The sequence below is a fragment of the Callospermophilus lateralis genome, chromosome 16, assembly GCF_048772815.1.
Source record: "Callospermophilus lateralis isolate mCalLat2 chromosome 16, mCalLat2.hap1, whole genome shotgun sequence".
Taxonomy (NCBI): Eukaryota; Metazoa; Chordata; class Mammalia; order Rodentia; family Sciuridae; genus Callospermophilus; species Callospermophilus lateralis.
The window spans coordinates 55418194-55443174 of NC_135320.1; the positions used below are offsets into that span (position 1 = coordinate 55418194).

The following is a 24981-nucleotide window of genomic DNA, read 5'->3' on the forward strand; positions in this document are numbered from 1 at the left end:
TATTCATGTACTTAGGGTAATGATGTCTAATTCATTCCATCATCATTCTTACCTCACTGCCCCATCCCTTCCCCTGCCTCTTTGCCCTATCTAAAGTTCTACCATTTCTCCCATGTTCCCCCGCCCCATCACCATTATGAGTCAGCATCCTCATATATCAAATAAAACATTTGGCCTTTGGTTTTTGGGGATTGGCTTACTTCACTTAGCATGATATTCTCCAGCTCCATCCATTTATCTGCAAATGCCATGATTTTATTCTCTTTTAATGCTAAGTAATGTTCCATTGTGTATATATACCAAAATTTCCATATCCATTCATCTACTGAAGGGCATCTAGGTTGGTTCCACAATTTAGCTATTGTGAATTGTGATGTTATAAACATTGATATGACTGTGTCCCTCTAGTATGTTGTTTTTAAGTCCTTTGGATATAAGCCCAGGAGTGGGATACGTGGGTCAAATGGTGGTTTCATTCCAGATTTTCCAAGGAATCTTCATACTGCTTTCCAGATTGCTGCAGCAATGTGCAGTCCTAACAGCAATGTATGAATGTTTCTTTTCCCCCACATCCTTGTTAACGCTTATTGTTGCTTGTGTTCTTGATAGTTGCCATTCTGGCATTTCTCTGATAGCTGGAATTGTTGATCATTTTTTGTATGTTTGTTGATTGATGTATATCCTTTTCTGAGAAGTGTCATTTCAGTTTTCCTTGGCCCATTTGTTAATTGGGTGTTTTTTTGGGGGGGAGTGTTAAAGTTTTTGAGTGCTTTATATATATCCTAGAGATTAGTGCTCTATCTAATGTGCTTGTGGTAAAGATTTGCTCCCATTCTGTAGGCTCTCTATGCACCTCATTGATTGTTTCTTTTGCTGAGAAGAAGCTTTTTAGTTTGAATCCATCCCATTTATTGATTCTTGGTTTTAATTCTTGTACTATAGGAGTCTTATTAAGGAAGTTGGGACCTAATCTGACATGATGGAGATTTGGGCCTACTTTTACTTCTATTAGGCACAAGGTCTCTATTTAATTCCTAGGTCCTTGATCCACTCTGAGTTGAGTTTTGTGCATATTGAGAGAGAGAGTTTTAATTTCATTTTGTTACATGTGGATTGCAAGTTTTCCCTGTACTGTTTGTTGAAGAGGCTATCTTTTCTCCAATATATATTTTTGATTACTTTGTCTAATATGAGATAAGTGTATTTATGTGGGTTAATCTCTGTGTCCTCCATTGGTCTATAGGTATATTTTGATGCTAGTACCATGCTGTTTTTGTTACTCTTGCTCTGTAGTATAGTTTAAGGTCTGGAATAGTAATGCCACCAGCTTCACTCTTCTTGCTAAGGATTGCTTTTGCTATTGTGGGTCACTTATTCAAGATGAATTTCCTGATTGCTTTTTCTATTTCTATGGGGAATGTTATTGGGAGTTTGATTGGAATTGTATTGAATCTGTGTAGTGCTTTTGGTAGTATAGTCATTTTGACAATATTAATTCTGCATATCCAAGAACAGTGGAGATATTTCTATCTTCTAAGGTCTTCTTTAATTTCTTTCTTTAGCATGTTGTAGTTTTCATTTTAGAGGTCTTTTACTTCTTAAGTTTATTTCCCAGTATTTAATTTTTTTGAGGCTATTGCAAATGGGGTGGTTTTCCTAGTTTTTCTTTCTGAGGATTTGTTACTCATGTACATTATTGCCTTTGATTTATGGGTATTGATTTTATATGCAGCTACTTTGCTGAATTTATATATTACTTCTAGGAGATTTCTGGTGGAATGTTTTGGCTTTTCTAGTAAGACTGGAACAAGACAGGGATGCCCTCATTCAGCACTTCTATTTAGTATAGTTCTTGAAACTCGAGCCAGAGCAATCAGACAGACAAAAGAAATTATGGGGATACAGATAGGAAAAGAAGAACTCAAATGTGTTTTTTTCAGGTATTCTATTTGTGTTTTTCTTAATACCAAATTTTAAAGTCAATGGTTATATTGGTTTGAGGCTTATATTAGTTATTTTCAATACTTTGCCACATTGTAGCTATAAATATTATAATCTTTTGTATTAGTAATGTTTTTTAATTATTTAGAATACTGATGTGTACCATTGGTGGAAAAATCTCCCCTAGAAACTCTGACAAATCCTAATATATGCTAATGGTCCTACCAATTTTTCACCATGTTTTGTGTCTCATTTGATAATATATTTAAAGAAATGACTAATTGAAAAGTATATACTTATGTAATTTTAAAAAGAAAATTTATGTATATAGAATTAAAAGCATAAATATAGATAATTACCACCTATCTTTATCAGGCAGATTTTTCCCTTTAATTTTTTCTAGTGAGGGTTCAAAGAATACTTGATATATAAAGAAGCAAGGGGGTGTTCATGCATTGAGAACTTAGAGTCTCCTTTGATTTTTATTTTAGCAAATTTGATGTTTTCTGCATGTAATTTTCTAAGTTGTGTGTGAAATTGAAGAGGAAGTTAGTATCCATTTTTAGTTCCTTTGTTTAAAGTTTCCCACTTTGTAAAATTTTTAGTTCAGTGGAACCTCAAAGAGAATTTAGAATCCAAGAATGTTTAGGTTATTCCCTAAAAGTTTGATTTTTGAATACTTGTATCTCTTTCTATGAGACTGTTATTTGCTATTTATCAGGGTTCGGTTTTGTCTGTGTGCAGCAGTGGTATTATGTTATCCTGTGAGAACATTCTATTCTAGTGACAGTGTCTTTTAAAGTCTGTTTCATTAGTTTTAGGGAACAAAAATTTAAAGGTATATTAAAAAATTTCAGTATTATTCATTAAAGGAAAAGTGGTTATTAATGGCTTAAATTTAGCTTTTTTGTTTTTTAGAAAAAACACTGCCTTTAAACTTTATTGGTGATTTAATCTCTTTTAAAATATTGACTTGAAATTTAGGAACACATAATCATAGGAGTTTCCCATATTCACAAGATCGTACAATGTATAGTTATGGAAGAAATTCCTAAGGGTAGCTTCCTAATATTCTTGTATAGCATTTGTAGTTAACTGAGTTTTCATTGCATATAGGGAATTATTTGAATTAATTGTTACAATCAACTTTTGTAATAAATAGGTCTTATTTTTGTTTTTTGGATGTATAATTGGGTGATTAGAAAAATTGATATGATTGACCTAGAGAAAGTCACTTGTTCCAGATAGGTTTTTTAAAAATATTTTTTTAGTTATCATGCACTTTTGTTTTATTTGTTTTCATGTGGTGCTGATAATCGAACGCAGTGCTTCATACATGCTAAGCAAGCCAGTTTACCAGTGAGCTACAACCCCAGCTCCCATTTAGCTTTTAATTAGTGATAGAGCCATTAGTAGTAAGTTGGTAACTATTACCAACTTATTTAAAAATTTAATTTATTTTTTAGTGCATATTAATTATGAAGAATAATAGGTTTTATTCTGGTATATTTATATATGCATACAACACACTTTGGTCATATGCACCCCTCATAACTCTCCCTTACTCCCATTCTATACCCTTTCCTTGATTCTTTCTCTCTATTAGTCTCCCTTCTACTTTCATGTTGTCTTTTTAATTTTATTTTTCTGGATTCCAAAAATGAGAGAAAACTCATGAGATACTTTTCGGCATTTGGCTTCTTTTATTTAAAATGATGATATACAGTTCCATGTGTTTTACTGCCGATGATAGGATTTCCTTCTTCTTTGTGATTGGATAGTACACCATTGTATGTCTGTTAATATTTTTTTTTGTGTGTGTGCATACCACATTTTCTTTTATTCATCCATTGGTGTTCACCTACTCTGATCCTGTGTCTTGGTTGTCGTGAATTGTGCCATGATAACCATGGAGATGCAATTATCTCTGTTGTATTCTTTTGGGTATAAACTGACGAGTGGTATAGTTAGATCATGTGTTAGTTCAACTTTTAGTCATTTGTGGTACCTTTATACTGATTTCTATAGTGACTATTCTAGTTTACATTCTTAAGTATTCCTTTCCCCCCATATCTTATTGGCATCTTGTTGTATTCTTGATGATAGACATTTTGACTGGAGTAAGATGGAATCTCATTGTGTTCCCAGATGGCTAAAGATGTTGAATATCTTTTCGGATAATTATTGGCCTTTTGCAGTTCTCCTTTGAGAAGTGTGTTTTCAGTTTGTTTTCCCATTTATTTATTGGGTTGTTTTGTGTTAAATTTTATTTTTTTTTTATATTCTGGTATTAATTCACAGTCAAATGAGTAGCTAGCAAAGATTTTCTCCCATTCTGTTGACTGTTTCTGAACTCTGTTAATTGTTTCCTTTGCTGTGCAATCTCATTTGTTGATTATTGCTATTATTTCTCAGAGTTATTGGAGTCACATTCAGGAAACTGTTGCTTGTATCTTGTATCTTGAAGTGTTTCCCCAGTGGGGTTTTTTTTTTTTTCAGCTTGAAAGTTTCAGGTCTTACTTTTATATCTTTGATCAATTTTGACTTGATATTATACAGGGAAGAGATAGGAATATAACTATGAAAATGTCTTATACATATGGATATCCAGTTCTTCCACCACCACTTGTTATAAAGACTTGTCTTTTTTCCATTGTCTGTTTTCTGTAACTTTTTCAAGAATTAGATGGCTGCAGCTGCATGATTTTACTTTTCTGCCTTCTATTTCATCAGTCCATGTGTCAGTATTTATGTTAGTGATATGTTGTTTTTGTTATTGTGACTCTTCAACATACTTTGAAATTGGGTAGAGTGATACCTGTTTCATTGCTCTTTGCTCAGTATTGTTTGGCTGTTTTAAATCTATGCTTCCATAGTGTATTATATGCCTTTTTTTTCTAGTTCTTTGATGAATATCAGTGGTATTTGATGGTGACTGCATTGGATCTGTGTATGCTTTTGGTAGTATGATTATTTTATCAATATTAGTTCTGCTAATCATGAATATGGGAAGGCTTTTCATCTTCTAGTGTCTTCTTAAATTTTGTTCTTTAGTGTTCTGTAATTTTTATTGTAGTGGTCTTTCACTTTAGTTAGGTGTATTCCTAGGCATTTTATTTTATTTTTTTGATGCAATTGTGAATTAACTAGCAGAGTCTTGATAATAATTCTGGCTCTGTTCTTTGTTATTATTTATGACTTAAAACATATTGCTACTTTTGTATAAGAATCTGTTAATACTTAATATTTTTAAAGTTTCAACTGACTAATGAGTGTTTTATTGTATAAAATATGTTTGGTTTGTTTGTTTGTTTTGGGTGCCAGAAATGTCAAAACTAATATTTTGGAAGTGGTAAAGGCTATTAAATAATCAGAAAGCAGTGTATAATTCCTTCTATGAAAAATACAGCAATAAACAAAAACATTGTCTATGAAGGTATGTATATATGTGTATGTGTATATATGTATATATACACATACATATATATTAAGGGAATATGACCTAGTCATACATATCCGATGGGTGAATAATCAACGTATGTGTAATAATTGTTTAGTCAATTGACAAGTGGAAAAATATAGTGAAAGACTGACTAAAAGGTGAGAAACTGAAAGACGAGGAGGTAGGTAGGAGTTTTTGGTGAATCTAGACATCTAAGCAGGTATATGCTATGGAGAGTATCACAGAATATTTTAAAGATTTTAATCTATGTGGATAAAACAGTGATAAGCAAAATATTTTAGTAAGGGAAGGACATAATTAGAGTTTTCCAAAACCAAGTCAAACAAGCCTGGCTACTGGTATATGAATTAACCACTGCTCATGGAGAACTTATGTATAAATTTTTGGAGGAGCAAGGAAGAAAATGCACATACCATTGTCTTAATCATATTGGCTTTCCAAAGCCTATATTGTTATAGAAATATATTTATGGAAAAATATTTTATGATGTATAGTGAGAAGAAAAAGGGTTACAGAATATATTATGTAAAATTTTACTACATATGTTAACAAAAAATATACATGCATAGATGTAAGGTCCCGAAGTTTACTAATTTTTTTTTTTTTTGTGGATGATTTTATGTGAATGGTGGGTAGTATCTGATTTATGTAGTATAGTGGTTTGAGATCATGGACCTCAAAACTAGATTAAAATCATATCCCCTCCATTTACTAGCCTTGCAAACTAAGGAAGGTATCTCTCTGTGCCTTAGTTTTCTCATTTGTAAAAGTGCAGAATTTCTATTTCCTATTTTAGCATTATTTTGAGGATCAAATAAGTCAATAAATATTAGCTGCTTTGAGCAGTGTGTGTCACTGATTTTTATGCATTTATGACCTAGTCAGAAAAATTAGCCATTTTCTGCATGCTAACTGATATTCACATTTCCCTTCAACTTTTGAAAGTAAACATACATTGCAATATTTATGAAATTAATAGATTGTGAACAATTTTAGTTGACCAAATGTCAAAAAAAGGAAGAATGTTTTTAGTCATATGTATTAATAAAGTAGATATAACCAATGCGTATCTTTTGAAACTTCTGGGAGACATGTGAAGAAAATTAGCAACAGACTCTGAAAATATTCACATACTATGAAATAAATCATAGTATGTTTGTGCAATGAAATACAACTCATCGATAAAAAAAATGAACTGCTGGCATACAACAATTGTGTACTTTGAGTGAAAGTGAAAAACACTTGACACAAAAGAAATATAAACATTGGTCTATGATTCTATTTATGTGAATGTATCTGACAGAATTTTTGTATGCATACTATGTGAAGAACTCAAATAGCTTAATTAGAAAAAAATCCAATTATAAAAGAATTAAAGATCTCAACCAACAGTTAATAAAAGGAAGATATACTAAACTCGTGAAAAAGTACCTGAGTCAAGGGAAGTGCAAGTTAAAATCACAGTCAAAATGATCATAACAACTTTACTCGGAATAGTCCAAATCGTCCCAAAGTGGAAGTAACCTTTTAGATAAAAGAAATCATAGTATGTTTATATAATGAAATACAACTCATTGATTTAAAAAAAAAAAGAGCTGCTGGCATACACCAATTGTGTATCTTGAGTGAAAAACACTGAACACAAAAGAAACATAAACAGTGGTTTATGATTCTATTTGTGTGAATTTCTACAAGAGTCAAAATTAATCTATGGTGAAAAAATGTGATACGTTTTCTTCTGAGAAGATGGAGGAAGGAGGATTATTTGGTAAGTATACAAGGGAACTTCCTGAATAGATGACAATTTCTGTATCTCAGTGGTGTGTGATTTATAATGTAGGTCTGAGTATTTGTCAAAATGCAACCATTTATATAATACAGATTTTTATATTGTACTGTTTATAAATTTTACCTAACAAAAAATGGACTTCAGACTTGCAGTCTTGTTTGCTTTCTTCAATGGTATGAGGTGGCAACTGGTAATATGAATTTCCAATTCTTAAAGCATGTTCTGTTTTTCTTGGCTTGACTAAATAAGTAGATTATTTAGGATAATTGAACCTTGTGTCTCATCCATGGAGAAGGAATACAAATATGTTTAAGAAGGATTATAGATATGTTGCACAGTATTAGAAATTGGAGATTTTAGAAGAAATTCATGAGTTTCTAATGTACAGGTACATGTTACATGTATACCTTTTTTGTTTACATTGTAGCCATTTTGTTTTTATTTATCATCAGTATTTTGTTGATTTTAGACATTCTAGCATGCTGTTGTGCCCCACTGTTGCTCCTAAGATATAGAATTTCTAATAGGAAACTTTGATTGTTGGGGGGTATAATGAACTTTATGTAGTGGAATTTTTTGTTTCTTTTTTTAAGGATCTTTTCTTTTTTGCTGTCTTTCTCTCTTTTTTATTTTTTTCCATAATGGGGGATTGAACTTAGGGGCACTAAACTACTTACTCACATCCCAGACCCATTATATTTTATTTAGAGACGGGGTCTCACTAAGTTGCTTAGCACATTGCTTTTCCTTAGGTTGTTTTTGAACTTGTGATCCTCCTGTCTCACTGCCCAAGTGGCTGGGATTGCAAGCATGTGCCACCATGCCCTGCCCAAGGATCCTTTCTTTAAATGAAAAAATTAAAAATATATATTTTGGTTGTAAATTGCCGCAGTCCAGTGCAAGCAACTTGAAGGTTGAAGCGGGAACTACTTTATTGCGAGTGAACTCAGCGGGAACTGAGAGAGAACTCAAAGTAGCGGCACCCAAGGTACCAGGAGCCGCTTCTCTGCTGGACAGCAGATGTATATATACCTAACTAATTACACACATCTTGACTCAATTAACATCATCTAGGTACAGCAGTCAGCCAGTAAGGAATCCTCATCGTCTTAATGGCTCGCTGGCGTTGCTTCAAAAACCACTCTTTCTGGCAAACTGCGAGGCGCCATCTTAACTTGATTTGCATCCCCAATAGTAAATGCACACTTTATTTATTTTTTTATGTAGTTCTCAGGATCGAACCCAGTGCCTCACATGTGCTTGGCAAGTACTATACCACTGAACTATACCCCCAGCCCCTCTTTAAATGAAATTTACTCTGAAACTTATTTAGTAAAAAGTTCATGGTGACAGTTGTCAGGTAGATTTGGGGAGATATGCAGCTCAGTATCTTGCATTTTTTTTTGGCACAGCACATATTTTAATGAACAATGATATCTTTTGTTACATAGTACATGTTAAGTTCTCCATGAGTATAGATTTGCTGTTCAGTAGTATTACTGTGTGGGAGAGTCTAATGCTAAGTACTTGCTTAATAAATGTGGATTTAAATTGAATATTCTTCCTGTGGAATCATTGTGTTTGAGAGTGTTAAAAATCTTAGAAACTAATACATAGTCCTAGTACATTTATAATTATTTCATTTTTCAAAAAAGAACTTTGTTGAGGCAATATTGATCTGCTTTAAGAATACAGTTGAATGAATTTTAGTTAATTTACCAAAATGGGATTCATCACCCAAAATCCCATCACCCAGTTAGATTCTTTATTTTTACACTTTTAGTGTTTGTTCCCATTCAAGCTTCAGGAAACTCCAGACTTACTTGCTATGTTTATACACTTCTCCTAGGTATTTTTTATAACTGGAATATATGATATGTGGTCTTTTGTTTCAGGGTTCCTCCATGTTGTAATGTATATTATACTTTATTCCTTTTTATTGTTAAATAGGATTTTGTTTTATGGATAGAGCACATTTTTTTCCCCATTCACCAGATGATGGATATTTAGGTTGTTTTTAGCTTTATAACTATTACCATAAATAATTGTTAAGATAACGTTATAAGATATAAAATAATAAAACTGGTGGTTTTGTGTCGACTTCCATTTTCATTTTCTTTGGTGGACACCAACTGTGGAATATTGAGTAATATAGTAAATTCACATTTTTAAGTGTTTTATGTTTTAAGAAACTTTGAATAAGTTTTGGCTAATGTCTCCATTTTATATTCTTTCCAACAATGGATAAGGGTTCCTGTTTTTCCAGTCTTGTCAACTCTTGTTATTCTCTTTTTATTATCTATTTCAGTGGATGTGAAATAGTATCTCATAATGGTTTTGTAAGAATTGATTTTTGTTTGCTTAGTACATAATAAGACTGTGTATTTTAAGTATTAGAATAACCGGACGTTTTTATATTTTTCCTTTAGTAGTGGGTAATCTTTACTTCCAATTTTCTCTTCTCATCTGGTATCTAATATTTGAATTCATACATTTATTTCAGAAATTTGAAAAACAGTGAAATATTTTTATATTCTCAACAGGATGTGATTTGTATAAAAATTTGTGTAAAACAGTAATTTGAAGTGCTAAAATCATTGTAATAAAAATATAATAACTAATATCAAGCTTATGTGATTATACTGCCGAACAGTAGTAATATCACATATGCATTTAAAATAAAACCACAGCAGAGCTGTTTGTATTCATGTGGAAAGATCTTGGTGATTTCTGAAATATGTAGCTTAGTCATAAAAGCAGATTGTGTACATATACATGTTCCCATTAAATTTATAAGTGTTACATTCAAATACATGAAATTAAGGTCTCTGTGTTTACACTTAATTCATAAAAAGTGGTTATCTGTGGGGAGTGAAGTGGGAATAAAGAATATCTTCAACTTTTCATTTTACTTGCCAGTTAATTTTTTTACACTTTTAAAACTTTTTCCATTGACTGTGATATGTTGTATAAGTAGTCATTATGCAAAGAAATATACAAGTCTTTGGATTTTGAAATGTACTCATAAGTTTTATGTGCATTTTATTTTGGAAACAGTGAACTAATATTATTTTACCATTCAGGATATGAGTAATAATAAAAATACATTTTTTGGGGTGACCAATCTGTATGTTCAAACTTTGCATTTGGGGATTCTACATAAATCTTCAGATCTAGCTGTTGCTGAGAGTATTCGTTCAATTGCTATGTGGGGTGTTTTGATTTTAAGAGAATGGATGTCTGTTCCTCAAGTGTACATATGGCCAAAATTTTATGGTGTTCCTGTGAACCTGAATGGATTGCATCCAGTAGTAGGAACCACACTTATATTTTTTCTATTTAAAGTCTGGAAGGAAGAATTTTCTTTATAGGAATGACAGATTGGTCTAGAAATTTCATCAGTTCTGTATTACAGTTTGTCAGCAAGTGGTATAATAAGAATCTATTAAAGTATTTCTTACTTAGGGCATATTCATTTTCAGTGTTTGCTACTATACAATCAAGACCTACTTGTTTCTGTTTCCTTCAATTTATCCTGGAGTTTGTCCAAGTCCAGTTTTAATGAGTTGTTTATCTCACTAGTTACACTAAAATTTATTTTCCCTTAGAGAGTAATATCTCAATTGATAGCTTTAAAACCTATTCTGTTAAGTGAACATATGTTCAGAGTAAGACTTCTGGGTATGAGAAATAGGTATTTGTTGAATAAATTAACTGTTAAAATGGAGCTTTAGTAATATCAAAACAATTGAGTCCAGAATTTCTTAGTTTTAATATGAATTTTTATTGTGAGGTTTTATTTTAAATGAAGTGTAATAAATGTATAGTGGCATAAATTATAAAGAAAATCACACAATTTATTGAGTTTTTATTGACATTTTAAGGATTCCCCCCAATAAATTAACATTGTTATAGAAGTTATTCATCTTTTTATAAATTTCTGGAGCCAAAATGATGTTGTGCAATGATTTGGGTAATAGATATGGATGTTTGTTATTTTCCATACTTGTTAATCAACTGGATATATTTTCAAACTTTCAAAACTAAAAGACAAAAAGTTCTTTTAATTGATATTGTTATACTAACAGATACATTGTGCAAGTTACCATTTATTGCCAAATCACTTAAAATTCATTTATTTTAAGTCTTACCAGGGTATTTAACAGAAGTATAATAAAATATGCTTTTATTTGTGGTTAGTTATAGTTGAAAAATAGAACCATAAAAACATTTCATGCATGTATGACATAATTACCTTGTTTATTATGAGATTTATACTTATGTATGAACTGTTATTTTCTTTTATGTTAATTCTGAATGAGAGAATTCTATGTTCCCCTTAGGCATTATTAAAATTTAAAATAATCCTTTTGAATGTGCATATGGTTAAGTTTTTATTCAGACCTATGTTATCACTTGGGAAACATTTTATGTGACATATGATGGCTTGAAAAGGTTATGGTTCCATATACAGTAGCCAAATTTATTATGAAAAAATAAAGACCTACTTGTAAAAATAATCCCATCTGTAATTTTGTCTTAATTATTGCTATAGTTAAAAGAATGGCTCTTGGTATACCATGGAACCTCCTAAATGACTGAGTATCTGTAAATAGAGTTCTTAGGTTAGTCATACATTTCATATTTTAGCAGGTGTTCCAAATGTTTGTTGTTTTAAATAGTATCAATAACAATAAAGTGTGTGTTTGTTTATATTTTTGGTCAGGTATTTGAATATAAATTTGAGAATGTAATAGAATCCATGTCCATTTTTAAAGTCTTAGTAAAAGGATAATAAGAAAGTTAAAAACAAGATTTAGAAAATATACCAAATGTCAGGAAAGCAAAAGAACACAATAATGATAATTAAATTCAAATATGTGAATTAGGTCCAAGTTGTTGCTATCTCTTTGTGATCTCTACTATTTTGGTGTGAAGAATATTTTATGTATTGCATATTTTTCTCTGGTCCTCTCATTTTTATGCTTTGGGTTTTGTGGTGAAATGTGATCTGAGCTCTGAAGGCTATGTTTACTTGGAGTCATATGTTGTAATTAAATATTTGAAAGTTGTATGGACAAGGTGGTGGCTGCCTCAATTTGCAAATGAATATTTAAGTTATCTGACATGCCAATTAAAAGACACAGGCATTTCCATTTTATTTTTTTTTTTAAATTGTTGTCGCTGTTTTAAGTGAGAGAAGGCAGTGGTATCTTGTACTATTGTTCATAGGCACAGAGAGCTCTGAATACTACATGGAGCCTTTTGGTTTTAATTGAGTAAACATTTACATTAGGTAATAGTCATCATTTTGACCATTTTAAAGGGTACGTTTCAGTGTTTTTTTAGTGTATTCAGGGTGTTGCTCAGTTATTCCCCCTTTCTAATTCTGGAATAATTTCAAAACTTCTAAAAAAGAAACCCTGTGTCTGTGTTTCTGGACATTTTATACAATAGAGTCATATAATATATGACATTTTCTTTTTTCTCTTTTTTATTTATATATGACAGCAGAATGCATTACAATTCTAATTACACATATAGAGCACAATTTTTCATATCTCTGGTTGTATACAAAGTATATTCACACCAATTCATGTCTTTATACATGTACTTTGATAATAATGATCATCATTATTTCCATTCTCATACCAAATAAAGTAGACGTCAAGCCAAAGTTAATCAAAGGGGATAAAGAAGGACACTACATACTGCTCAAGGGAACCATACACCAACAAGACTATATAATTATATGTCCCAAACAATGGACCATCTACATTCATCAAACAAACTCTTCTCAAGTTCAAGAGTCAAATAGACCACAACACAATAATTTTGGGTGATTTTAACACACCTCTTTCATCACTAGATAGACCTTCCAAACAAAAGCCGAACAAAGAAACTGTAGAACTCAGTAATACAATCATTAACTTAGACTTAACTGACATATATAGAATATTTCATCCTTCAAGGAGAGAATATGTTTTCTTCTCAGCAGCACATGAGTCCTTCTCTAAAATAGACTGTATGGCATTTTCTCTTTGGCTTCTTTTAGCATATATGCTATAAGATGAATGAACCTTGAAAATTTTCTTCATGTTGTAGCATGTATCAATAAGTATTCGATCCCTGTTTGTGTCCCAATAATATTCCATTGTGTGGACACACAATGTTTTGTTTATCTCTTCATTAGTTGGTATTTGCTTGGTTTGTTTTCAGTTTTTGGCCATTAAGAATATTGCTGTAAGCTCAATTCACAGTAGCTAAGCTATGGAACCAATCTAGGTACCCTTCAACAGATAAATAGATAAAGAAAATGTGATATGTAAACACAATGGAATATTACTCAGCCATAAAAAAGAATGATGTTATGACTGTTGCTGGTAAATACATGGACCTGGAGATTATCATGCTGTGTGAAATTAGCCAGTCCCCCAAAATCAAAGGCAAAATATTCTCTATGATACATGGATGCCAGCATATAATAGGGTTGGTCAAATGACATTTTGTAAGTGTGTCAAGACTAGTCTATGAGGAAAAAATAGTCTTTTCAACAAATTGTTTTATAAAAGCTACATATACAAAAGAATAAAATTGGACTAAGACCTCAAATAATATATGAAAATTAACAACATATCCAAGACAACCAAAACAATGGTATCCTAATTAGAATAAGTTATATTCCATGTGTCATGTGTCAAAAACACTCTACTGTCATGTATATATACAAACAACAAATAAAAAATACTAAAAATGGATCAAAGAGTTAAAAATAAGTAGTTTGTAGAAATTAAAAAAGGTATAAATTCTCATTATTTTAGAATAGAATATTTCTTAAATATGACACCCACAACAAAAGCAACAAAAGAAAAATCATAAAATCAGTTTTCATCAGAATTTAAAATGTTTCTTATCATGGGACATTATCAAGAAAGTAAAAAGGCAACATATGTAATGTGAAAATATATTTGCAAATCACAACTGAAAAAATTCTGGCTTTCAGGATATGTAAATAATTTTTATAACTCAACAATAAAAATACACATAAAAAGCTCAATTTAAAAAAATGAACATAGGACTTGAATAGACATTTTTCCAAAAAAGGATAGACAGATAGCCAACAGAACAAACTAAAAACAATTTAGCATCATTAGTTATTAGTGTAATGAAACTTAAAAGCACAAAATACCATTTCCCACCCAGAAGAATGGCCATTATCAAAACACAGAAAATAACAAGTGTTGGCAAGGATGAATAAAAATAAGAAGGTTAAAAACAACAGTGCAATTATGGTGTAAAACAATATGGCATTTTATCAAAAAATTAAATGTTGCCAAGCATAGTGGTACACACATGTAATTCCAGGAGCTTGGGAGGCTGGGACAGGGCAATTGAGAGTTCAAACCCAGCCTCATCAACTTAACCAGGCCATAAGCAACTTGATCCAGAGGTCTCAAAATATAAAAAATAAACTGGAGATGTCACTCAGTATTTGAGCACCATTAGGTTTAATCTCCAGTACTAAAAACAAATGAATAATTAAACACTGTGTTACCATATGATCTAGCAATTATATTGATAGGTATATACCCAAGAGAACTAAAATACATTAAAAAAACTATAAATGTGAATAGCAGTATTATTTTTAAGTGCTGGGAATTAAACCCCAGGGCCTTGTGCATGCTAGCCAAGTAAGTACTCTACCACTAAGCTACACCCCCAGTTCCCTTGTCCCCATCCTCCCCAATTTATTTTTTTTCATTTTAAGATTGGGTTTCATTAAATTGCCCATACTGTCCTCAAACTTGCAAATTTCCGGAGTAGATGGAATTATAGGCATGAGCAACTGTGCCAGGTATAGTAGCAATATTTTTGTTGTTGTTTTTAGATATACATAACAGTAGAGTGTATTTTGACATACATACATGCAATATAAGTTATTCTAATTAGAATTCTGTTCTTGTGGTATTCCATAATGTGGAATTTCACTTGAAGATTTTTTTTAATCTCATAGATCTCCAGAAGATAGGTTAAAGTCTGAGATGTTAAAGAGACATATATGTTTAATATTTTATCAGTCACTTCGTTTTCATCTCTACTAAGTTTCCTGTTTAAGTCCTTTGGCCATTGTCTTTTATTTTTTTCTAAAGAATTTATCACGGAGGTGGGGACTGGGGTAGTGGCTTAGCTGTGGAACACTCACCTAGCATGTGGGAGGCCCTTGGCTCAATCCTCAGCACCACATAAATTAAAAATAAATAAATAAATAGATAGATAGATAGCTCTATATATAAAAAAGAATTTATTATGAGTTTTTGCTGAAATGATGAATATTCATTCTTCAGGATTCAGCTGAAGTGTAAAACTTGCAGTTCCCTCTGCACAATCCTTCTTGATTTCAAATAGTATATCTTTCCACATAGTTCACAAAGACCTCTATGTAACTTTGTTTTAGCATTAATTATGTTGAATTGTAATTCTTGGTTTACTTGTCTAACAGTAACTGTATTTTTTTAGTGTAAAGACGATGTCTGTTTCTCAGATCTTAGCAAAGGCTGTTTGTATCAGTTCAGTTTTACAAGTTAACTACGTTAGATTTTTTTGCTCAGTCATCTGTAATAGCTTGAGTAAGTGTTTCTATGTTTATGTTTCAAATTGACAAGTGAAGTTTAGAAAAGTTATATTACTTTTTTTTAAATAAAAACATTAAAAAGGTAAGCCAGAAATAGAAGTTGGACTTTTAAAAATTTCATATCATATTCTATTACCTTAAATGAAAATCTTTGAGTAGATTTGGAGATAAGAGACTTAAAAATATAAATTTGGGAATTTGAATCCTATGTAGTGAGGCTTAGATGGACTCTCAGTTTAATGGCTATGTAAGGCCTATTTATGTGCTTCTTTGGATAGAGGCCATAGGAAAGCAGCCAAATTAATTAGTTAATTATTGAACTTTTGTAGCCATGCTAGTGTCCTGCAAACTTGCCAAGTTCACTTCTACCTCATGGCCATTGCACAATCTCTATCTGCTTGAAACATAGATAATCATTTAGCTATTTCTTACCTCCTTCATGACTGTTTTAGTTTCAGTTGAAGGTCCATCCTTATAATAACGTCTACCTACTGTATGTGAAATTGCTCACCCTGTAGCAGTTCCATTTGTTGTGCTCTACTTTTCATTTTTATTAGTATTTTTTCTTATTACCTTTTCATACCTTTATTTAATGATTGTGTCTTCCCTCTCTACTGGAATGTATGCTCCCTGAGGACAGCTGTTTTGATTTTTATTCCTTTCATATTTTAAAATGACTAAAATATTTTTTAAGTAACTAGAAAATAAATATTTGCTGGTTTTATACATTTTCTATAGAATCAGTTCAACATTATGGTATACAACAGCTAGGCTTAACCTAAGACTAATAGTTAAAATAACATTGAGAACATTACATGTCATTTATTTATGGACCTAGAAAGTGTGAAGTAAAAACTAAGTTTGACTTTGAAGGATATTGCACCATGGCTACTGTAGAAAATGGATAAATAAGGAGTCTATTGACTTAAAAAAATAACTGAAATTAAAGCATGCCTAGTAGTGACAAAGGTAACTAACCGACCTGGCCTTCTTCTCCTAGTATCCCAACTCTATAAGATACTGCTTGAAATCCCCTTATATTCTAGTATAGGTAAATTATGCACATAAATTGACTGTCTATAGTATACTATAGTGGATGAGTAAGGGAAATTGTAGAGATGTCCTCCTGATTTCTCTGCATACTTTATTTGAAACGTTCATTGAATTTTTCTTTATCTTTTTTTGTAGTTCATTCAGTAAGTTTACTAGAATAGTGATTATCTGAAATTCACATTTTTATGACATATTGTACATTTTGATTTAAGTCTGTATTTTAGTCAAAATATTGTTTGTTAGACATTTCTGTATATTATTTCTATTCTATTTGTTTTGCACTTTACTCCAGCAACAGATTATGTGTATTTTAGATTGTCCTCTTCTGGCACATACTTCAATATCCTTTTCTGAAATCATTTTATAATTTTTCAAAAATTTCATTTTGTGTAAATTTCTGAATTTTATCTACCATGTTCGTGATTCTATTCTGAGTTATGTTTTCTTTAATTTCAAAATATTGGGGAATTTTTATTGATACTTTAATGTTTTTAGTTTAAATCCACTCTGTATGATTTTAAGCCTTCAAATTTTATTGAGACTTGGTTTTTTTGGCCTAGAATATAATATGTATTGGTTAATACTGCTGTTATTGGGAGGGGGGAGTTCTATAAACCTCAATTAGGTCAAATTGATTGATGGTGTTTTTGTTTTTTAAAAAGTCTTTACTGTCTTTCTATTGTATCTGTTACTGTGAGTATAGGTTGAAATCTTCAATTTTTAAATTTGTTCCTCTTCCCACTTATATTAAAAATTGATATATTTGGTAGGTCTTTAATCCTGTAAAACTAATTGACCCTTTTATCATTACAAACAATCCTTATTTATCCCTAGTAATGCTCTTTTATGTGCTTTGTCTGATATTTACTATGTAAATATTTTTAATTTGATGTACATGGTATAGTTTTTCCTCCATCCCTCTATTCCCCTTTCCATCATTGTACCCCTTTTTTAGATTCTACTTTCTTATATTTAAAGTAGGTTTCTTATTGGTGGGATAGAGTTGGGACTTTGCTTTTTTTTAATGCATTCTGATAATCTCTTCTTTTAAATGTCTTCTTTGACATTTAATATAATGTATATTTTTGGATTTATGTCTATTTTGCTGTTTGTTTTCTGATGGTTCCATCTTTAGTTTCTTATTTTTTGATTTATTTTGATTGATTCCATTTCATTTCTACTATTCCATTCTTATGATTCCATTTATCTCTACTATTGCCTTTATTCATTCACCTTTTGTTTTATGGCTTAATTGTTTTAGGGTTTAGAATTTATATCTTATCAAAGTCTTCTTCCAGTAATATTATACCACATCAAACATCATATAAGAACCTCATTGCAGTGTACTTAATTTCCTTTCTCTTGTTCTTTGATCTATTTGTGCTATAGTTCTGCTTTTAAAGAAGGTATAAGCTTAACATGTTACTCTTTTTTTTTTTTTTGGCTTTTAACAATGAGTTCTTTCATTTCTTCAGAAGATACTGAGAAAGATTATTTTTTTTTCTTTAAAATATTAATTTGCAGGCTGGGGTTGTGGCTCAGTGGCAGAGCGCTTGTCTCGCACGTATAAGGCACTAGATTTGATCCTTAGTATTACATAAAAGTAGATGTCTAAAGTAGAGGTATTGTGTCCATCTACAACTAAAAAATATTTTAAAAACTTCATTTGCATATCTGCATGGGCTGTCTATAGTCTAGCAAGGAGGTCCATGGAATAGGGTAGAGGAGAATGTGGCTGCACAGTCACTATTCAAAAACTCCAGAGACTAAGCAGGAAGCAGGTCTGATTTTATTGTGCAGTTACTATACACACACACACACACACACACTCTCTCTCTCTCTCTCTCTCTCTCTCTCTCTCTCTCTCACTCACTCTCAGGCAGTAGCTAAACAGATTACAGGCAGCCACCAATGCAGTTTCTGCTACTGTCTTTGAAGCAACCAATCCAGGAGTGGGCCATGGAGCAAGCATAGGGACTGCAACACAACACATGGCCTCATGCTCAGGGCTGTGCCTATGGGAGTAACCGGCCTGCTGCTCACTTGTCTAGCACAAGGGAAGTGGCCTGCCACTCAGATGCCCTTAAGGTATGCCATATATGCAGTACTCCATGCACTTGTCCCCATACTTATTTATCATACTTATCATTTATCACATTTCTTTGTGTAACTTCACAGAGATTTCCTTCTGGTATCACACTTGTTTAGCCTGAAGAATTTACTTTAATTTTTTTTTTTTGCAGCACAGGTATGCTGTTGAGGACTTTTTCTCAGTTTTTGATAATAAGAAGACTTTATGTTGCCTACATTTTTTGAAAGCTCTTTCCTCTGAATTTTGAATTTTAGGTTGAAAGCTTTTCTTTGTCCTTTCATCACTTCAGTAATTTTACTCCATTGTCTTCTCTTGTACATAACTTCTGTGAAGTCTGCTTTTCTTTTTTTTCCCTTTCCTCCTTCCCACTCTCCTTTCCTTTGTTTCTTCCGCATAAATAAATCATGTGCTTTATACTGAGCTACATCCCTATCTCTTCCTTTGTGTGTAATATGTTTTTCTACCCGATGTTTTTAGGGTTTTTGTCTTTAACATGTGTTTAAAGCAATTTGATTATAATGTGCTTTGGTATGTTTTTACATCTATTTGGGAATTGTTGAACTTCTTCCATCTTTCAGTTTATAGTTTTCTAGATTAAAAAAAATTTTTTGACATTGTTTCCTTAAATAAATTTTCTGTTCCTCCTCTTCCACTTTTTCTAGGTGTTCAGTTACTAACTGAATTACTAATTGCTTAATGTTTCACAGTTCATTAAGGCTTTTAAAAATTATTTTCTTTTTTCTTCTCTGGTCCTTATTTTCTGGAAACTTCCTCAGAAACTTATAAAATGTATCTCAGAATTGTTTGCTTGGGGTGAAGGAGGAGGGAGAGCATTTATCCCTACATATTCCAGGTTCTGTTAAAGTGAATCCAAAGTAGTTTCTAACCTTGTCTCAAAATGTATCACCTTAGGCAACATCAGCCAGAGTCTTCACTGAATTGGTGTCTATAGAAGTTAGAATAAGAGTTGGGGAGTGAGGCTTTTAAAGTGATATATGAGAGATGTTAAATACAATGGATTTGGAAAATAATAAACACAGGTTTGTGAGGTAGGGGAGAGAGTGAGGTGCCTAAGTCTACTGTAATATCATCTTAGTATATAGTTTATGAGTCAGCCTAAACTATCATAAATAAATGTGAAAATATGATAGTTTATCATAAATGGAAAAATTGGAATTTAATTCCATGTGATCTGATCAAGAGCCCTATATCCCATGCTTCATGTCACAAATATTTATGAAGTATTTACTTTATACCAAGCCCACTATTTGCCAGTATTATGGAAAAACAACATTTTTGAATTTAGTGGGGTAGAGAGGGGGAGCATGGGAGGAATAGATGAATTCTAGATAGTGCAGAGGGGTGGGAGGGAAAAGGAGTGCCAGGGGATTAGCAAGGATGGTGGAATGTGATAGATATCATCATCCAAAGTACATGTATGGAGAAGACACAAATTGGTGTCAACGTACTTTATATACAACCAGAGATATGAAAAATTGTGCTGTATACATGTATGTATGTGTGTGTATATATATATATATATATATATATATATATATATATATATATATGAATTGTAATGCATTCCACTATCATTTATTTAAAAAAATCAATAAAAAAGCATTAAGATAGTTTAATTTATCCTCGTAGTTTTTGCATCTGAAAAATGATATGATAGATCTCATACGGTTATTATGACAGAATTCTATGGTTAATAGATATAAGACTTTTTTAAAATGTAGATTTGCTAGTAATTTGTATGTGTTAACTTGTATTATTTCATTTTTTTGATGATTAACTTGATCTAAGAACTATAATTTCTTCAGCAAAACTTTTGTGTTTATGGTATTATTCTAGTTTATATTTTCATTCATTATTCTGAGAATTTCTGAAGTAAAGTAATTTAAATTATTATCAGAATTGCATATCTAATTGATTTAATTCCATTTAAAAAACATTCTAAATGTATACCTTTTCTCTGTTGCAATTTAATTCATTTAACATGTTGTTTATTAATGCTATCTATTGTTATTTTTCTGTTTTCTTTTGCAGGACCAAAAGATCTCAAATTGTTATAACTGAAGGTATATTTGAACTTCCAAATCTCACAATTCAAGCTACAAGAGCACAGACACTTCTGCTGCAAGCAATATATCAAAGTTGGTCTCATATTGGAAATGTTAGCTCTTCAGCAGTGAATGAAATTTTGATGAATGAAGTCTTTCAAAATATAGGTAAGAAGATAGTTTTCTTGAAAAATGAATGGGAAATTTGTAGCAGAGGTAAGTAATAATTTGTCATTTAAATTCATATGTTAGTATGTTTAACTTCAGTCATATTTCTGTTGAAATTGTGTATTTATAGCTTATGTTTAATAATCTAACTTAGGCCATAAGCCATTCAATTTTGTTCACTGATACATATTTTTGGATATGCTTTATACTTTTAAGATAATATTTTTCTACTAATATACAATTTTAAAATTTATTTTAATCCATTAATTTATGTTTTTAAATTGATACAGGTATTGAACCCAGGGTTGCTTACCACTGAGCCTTTTCTCCACTCTTTTTATTTTTTATTTTGCGACAGGGTCTTGTTTAAGGCCTTGTTAGTTGCTTTGGCTGGCCTCAAACTTGGAATCCTCTAAGTCTGGTATCCTCCTGAGCTGCTGGGATTACAGGCTTGCGCTACTCTGCCCTGCAAGTTTTAATTTTTTTAAATTGGGACATCATGAATGTATATCCTTACAGGATACAATGAAAAGGATGTTTTTAAAACTTTTTTTTAAGTTGTTGATAGACCTATATTTTATTTATATGCGGTGCTGAGAATCAAAGTCTCAGTGTCTCCCACATGCCAGGCAAGTGCACTAATACTGTGCCACAGCCCCGGCCCCTAAAAATTTTGATATATGTTTGTAATATGTAATGATTAAATCTAGTCTTTAACATGCTGATAAATGCTATAGGCTTATATATCTCACTGTCTGTGGTGAGACATTTTAATGTACTCTTACAACGCATTCTAAATGTTATTATTAGCTGTAGTCACTATGCCAGTCAATAGGTCTCTATAAGTCTGACTTTTTAAGGTTCCACTTATAAGTAAAATCATATGATACTTGTCTTTCTGTGTCAGGGTTATTTAACTTAGCATAATGTCTTCTAGATTCATTCATCTTGTTGCAAATAATAGCATTTTCCTTTGTTTTTGAGATAGAATTAATATTCTTTTACACATACACACACAAACACAGTTTTATTTATCCATTGATGGATACTTTGGTTCATTGCATATCTTGGTAATTCTATATAATTGCTTCAGTGAGCAGGAACATACAGATCTTTCTTTGATTTTATTTCCTTTGTATATAACCAGAAGTAAGATTATTGGATCATATCATATTTCAATTATTAGATTTTTGAGGAACCTCCATATCTTTTTCCAAAATGAGTTTATTTATTTTTATTCCTACAAAGTGTGTATGTACCATGTGTTCTCTTTTCTTCACTTCCTTGTCAATGCATAATCTTTCATCTTATTAATTATAACAATTTTATCAGCTCTATGGTAAAATCTTATTATGAATTCACTGTGAATTTTTCTAGTGTTTAATGAATTTCAGCACTTTTTTTTATGTACTTGTGCAGCGTTTTAGTCTTTTTAGAATTGTCTGTTAGGCTCTTTCTCTGTTTTTTTCATTGGTTTATTTATTGCTATTGAGTTGTTACCTGTGGGCTTATCATATATGGCTTTTATTATGTGTTTCTATAATATTTTGATAGTTATAATCATGAATTTTGTCAGATGCTTTTTCTATATCTGTTGAGATGACCATGTAGTTTTTTGTTCATTTTATTAATAGGTATTTTGGGAAAATCTAATGTAATTGAACTAGTGACCTTAGGCAGAAGGTCCTGTGATACTGAAGAAAGAGTAAGGCAGATCCAGTGTCAGAGTGCAGTTTTGCGTGACTTACTGAATATGGTCAAGGGTAGCAGCAAGAGTGCTAGTTCCCTACAACCTGGGTAAGAGAGGGATAAGACTTAGATAAGGTGAGGTAAGAGTGGCTTTCATTCAAACCAGAGTGTGTATCTGGTTTATCTCAAGTAACTTTGAAGATATCAGGTACATTGCTGACAGTGACTTGACTAGTTTCTATTTGTAAAGCTCCACATATCACTGTGTTTGATTTATTTATAGTGGGCTGGGAAACTATGATTACACAGAGGCAGTCATAGTGGTGACAATTAAAGATGGCTGTAGTCAGGTCAAGCTGGATTCTTATACTGCGCTTATATTTATTGACCTACTTTTAGCCATCAACAGTGGAATCCCAGGGATAAATGGATCCCATTTAATTATGTTTAATAATTTTTTTAATGTTATTGAATTTGATTGAATTTTTGCATCGCATTTCGAAGGATTTTTGCATCTATGTTATACTTGTCCGTCTTTGATATTAGGGTAATGCTGGTCTCATAAATGAGTTTGAAAGAAAACACTCTTCAATTTTTGGAATAGTTTGAGAAATATTACTTTTAGTTCTTGCTGATGGTGTTTTCTGATTCTATGTTTTTGTGGTATCAGTTATAATAACTATCTCTTCATTCATTTCTTATTTATTTGCGTATTGTCTCTTTTTCTGAGTCTAGTAAAAAGTTGGAGTATTCTGTTTATCTGTTCAGTACACCAATGCTCAGTTTTTTTTATTAAATTTTTTTTTCCTAGTCTCTATTTCATTTATTTCTGCTCTGATCTTTTTTTTTTTTCCTGTTTATAATTTTGGGTTGAATTTGTTCTTCTTTTTCTTGTTTCTTGAAGTGTAACATTAAATTATTATTTGAAATCTTTCTTTTCTTTCTTTTTTTTTTTTTTTTTAGTATAGACATTTATTTTCCTCAAGGAACTGTTTCTTCTGCATTCCATAGATTTAATATGTTGTATTTCCAGTTTCATTTCTCTGAATTTTGTTCTGTGTAATTAAAATCTCTGATTTTTGGTACATGTATATACTTATAATTTTTACATCTTCTTAGTTAATTAAGCCCTTTATCATTATATAATCATCTGTTTTGTCTACTTTTATAGATTTTCTCTTAGTCTATTTTGTTTGACATGAATATAGCTACCTTTTTCTGTTAGTATAGGCTATGTTTATTCATCTCTTATTGTGTTAGTCAGCTTTTTATCACTGTGTCCAAAATATATGAAAAGAACAACTTAGAGGAGGAAATTTTATATTTCCCTTATTGTTTCATAGGTTCAGTGCATGGTTGACTGACTCCATTGCTCTGAGCTTGGAGTGGTGGAAGAAAGCTTCTTAGTTCCTGGCATCTGGGAAGCAGAGGGAAAAAGGGAGAGGGAAGAAGCCAAGGACAACATATAGTCTATAAGAGCATTTCTCCAGGGACCCACCTCCTCTAGTCATGGCCTGCCTGCCTGCATTAACCATCAAGTAATCCCATTCAAATTATTCATAGAATGGATTAATCTACTGATTAGGCTATGACTTTTGTAATCTACTTATTTTACCTCTGAAAAATTCTTTTATTGTCTAACTTGAGCTTTTTGGGGATACCTCAATTCCAAATCATAATATTTATACAATTGAGTTTTGTACTTTCATATGCTTGAAGTTATTGTGTAGCACCTTTCATGTCATTTCTTAAAGAACTCCCTTTACTAATTCCTTTAAGACAGTTCTGTTGGTGATAAAAACCCCTCAGCTTTTGTTTATCTGATAATGTGGTATTGTCCTCTCACATCTGAAAGCATGTTTGCCAAATAAAGTGTTCTCATTTGGCAGGCTTTTTCTTCAAGACTTTGTATATGTCATCCTACTTTATCCTGATCTTCAAGATTTCTGGTGAGAGATGTACTGATAAATACCTTGGAAATCACTTGTATGTAATTTGTTTCTTATCACTTGCTATTTTTCAGAATAATTTCCCTTTCTTTTTTATTTTGATAATTAGAGTATGATATGTCTTGGTAAATTGATTTTA

General features: G+C 31.5%; 1 protein-coding gene across 4 annotated transcripts in view; it reads left to right on the top strand.

Moving 5' to 3' along the window:
• Nucleotides 1–24981, top strand: part of Vps13b (vacuolar protein sorting 13 homolog B) — a 736334-nt gene that overhangs the window by 137785 nt on the left and 573568 nt on the right. For all 4 annotated transcript variants that reach the window (XM_076835849.2, XM_076835851.2, XM_076835850.2 and 1 more), the window contains exon 17: nucleotides 21023–21204. In XM_076835849.2, coding sequence (XP_076691964.2) covers nucleotides 21023–21204 — 182 coding nt within the window. The remainder of the gene's footprint in view (nucleotides 1–21022; nucleotides 21205–24981) is intronic.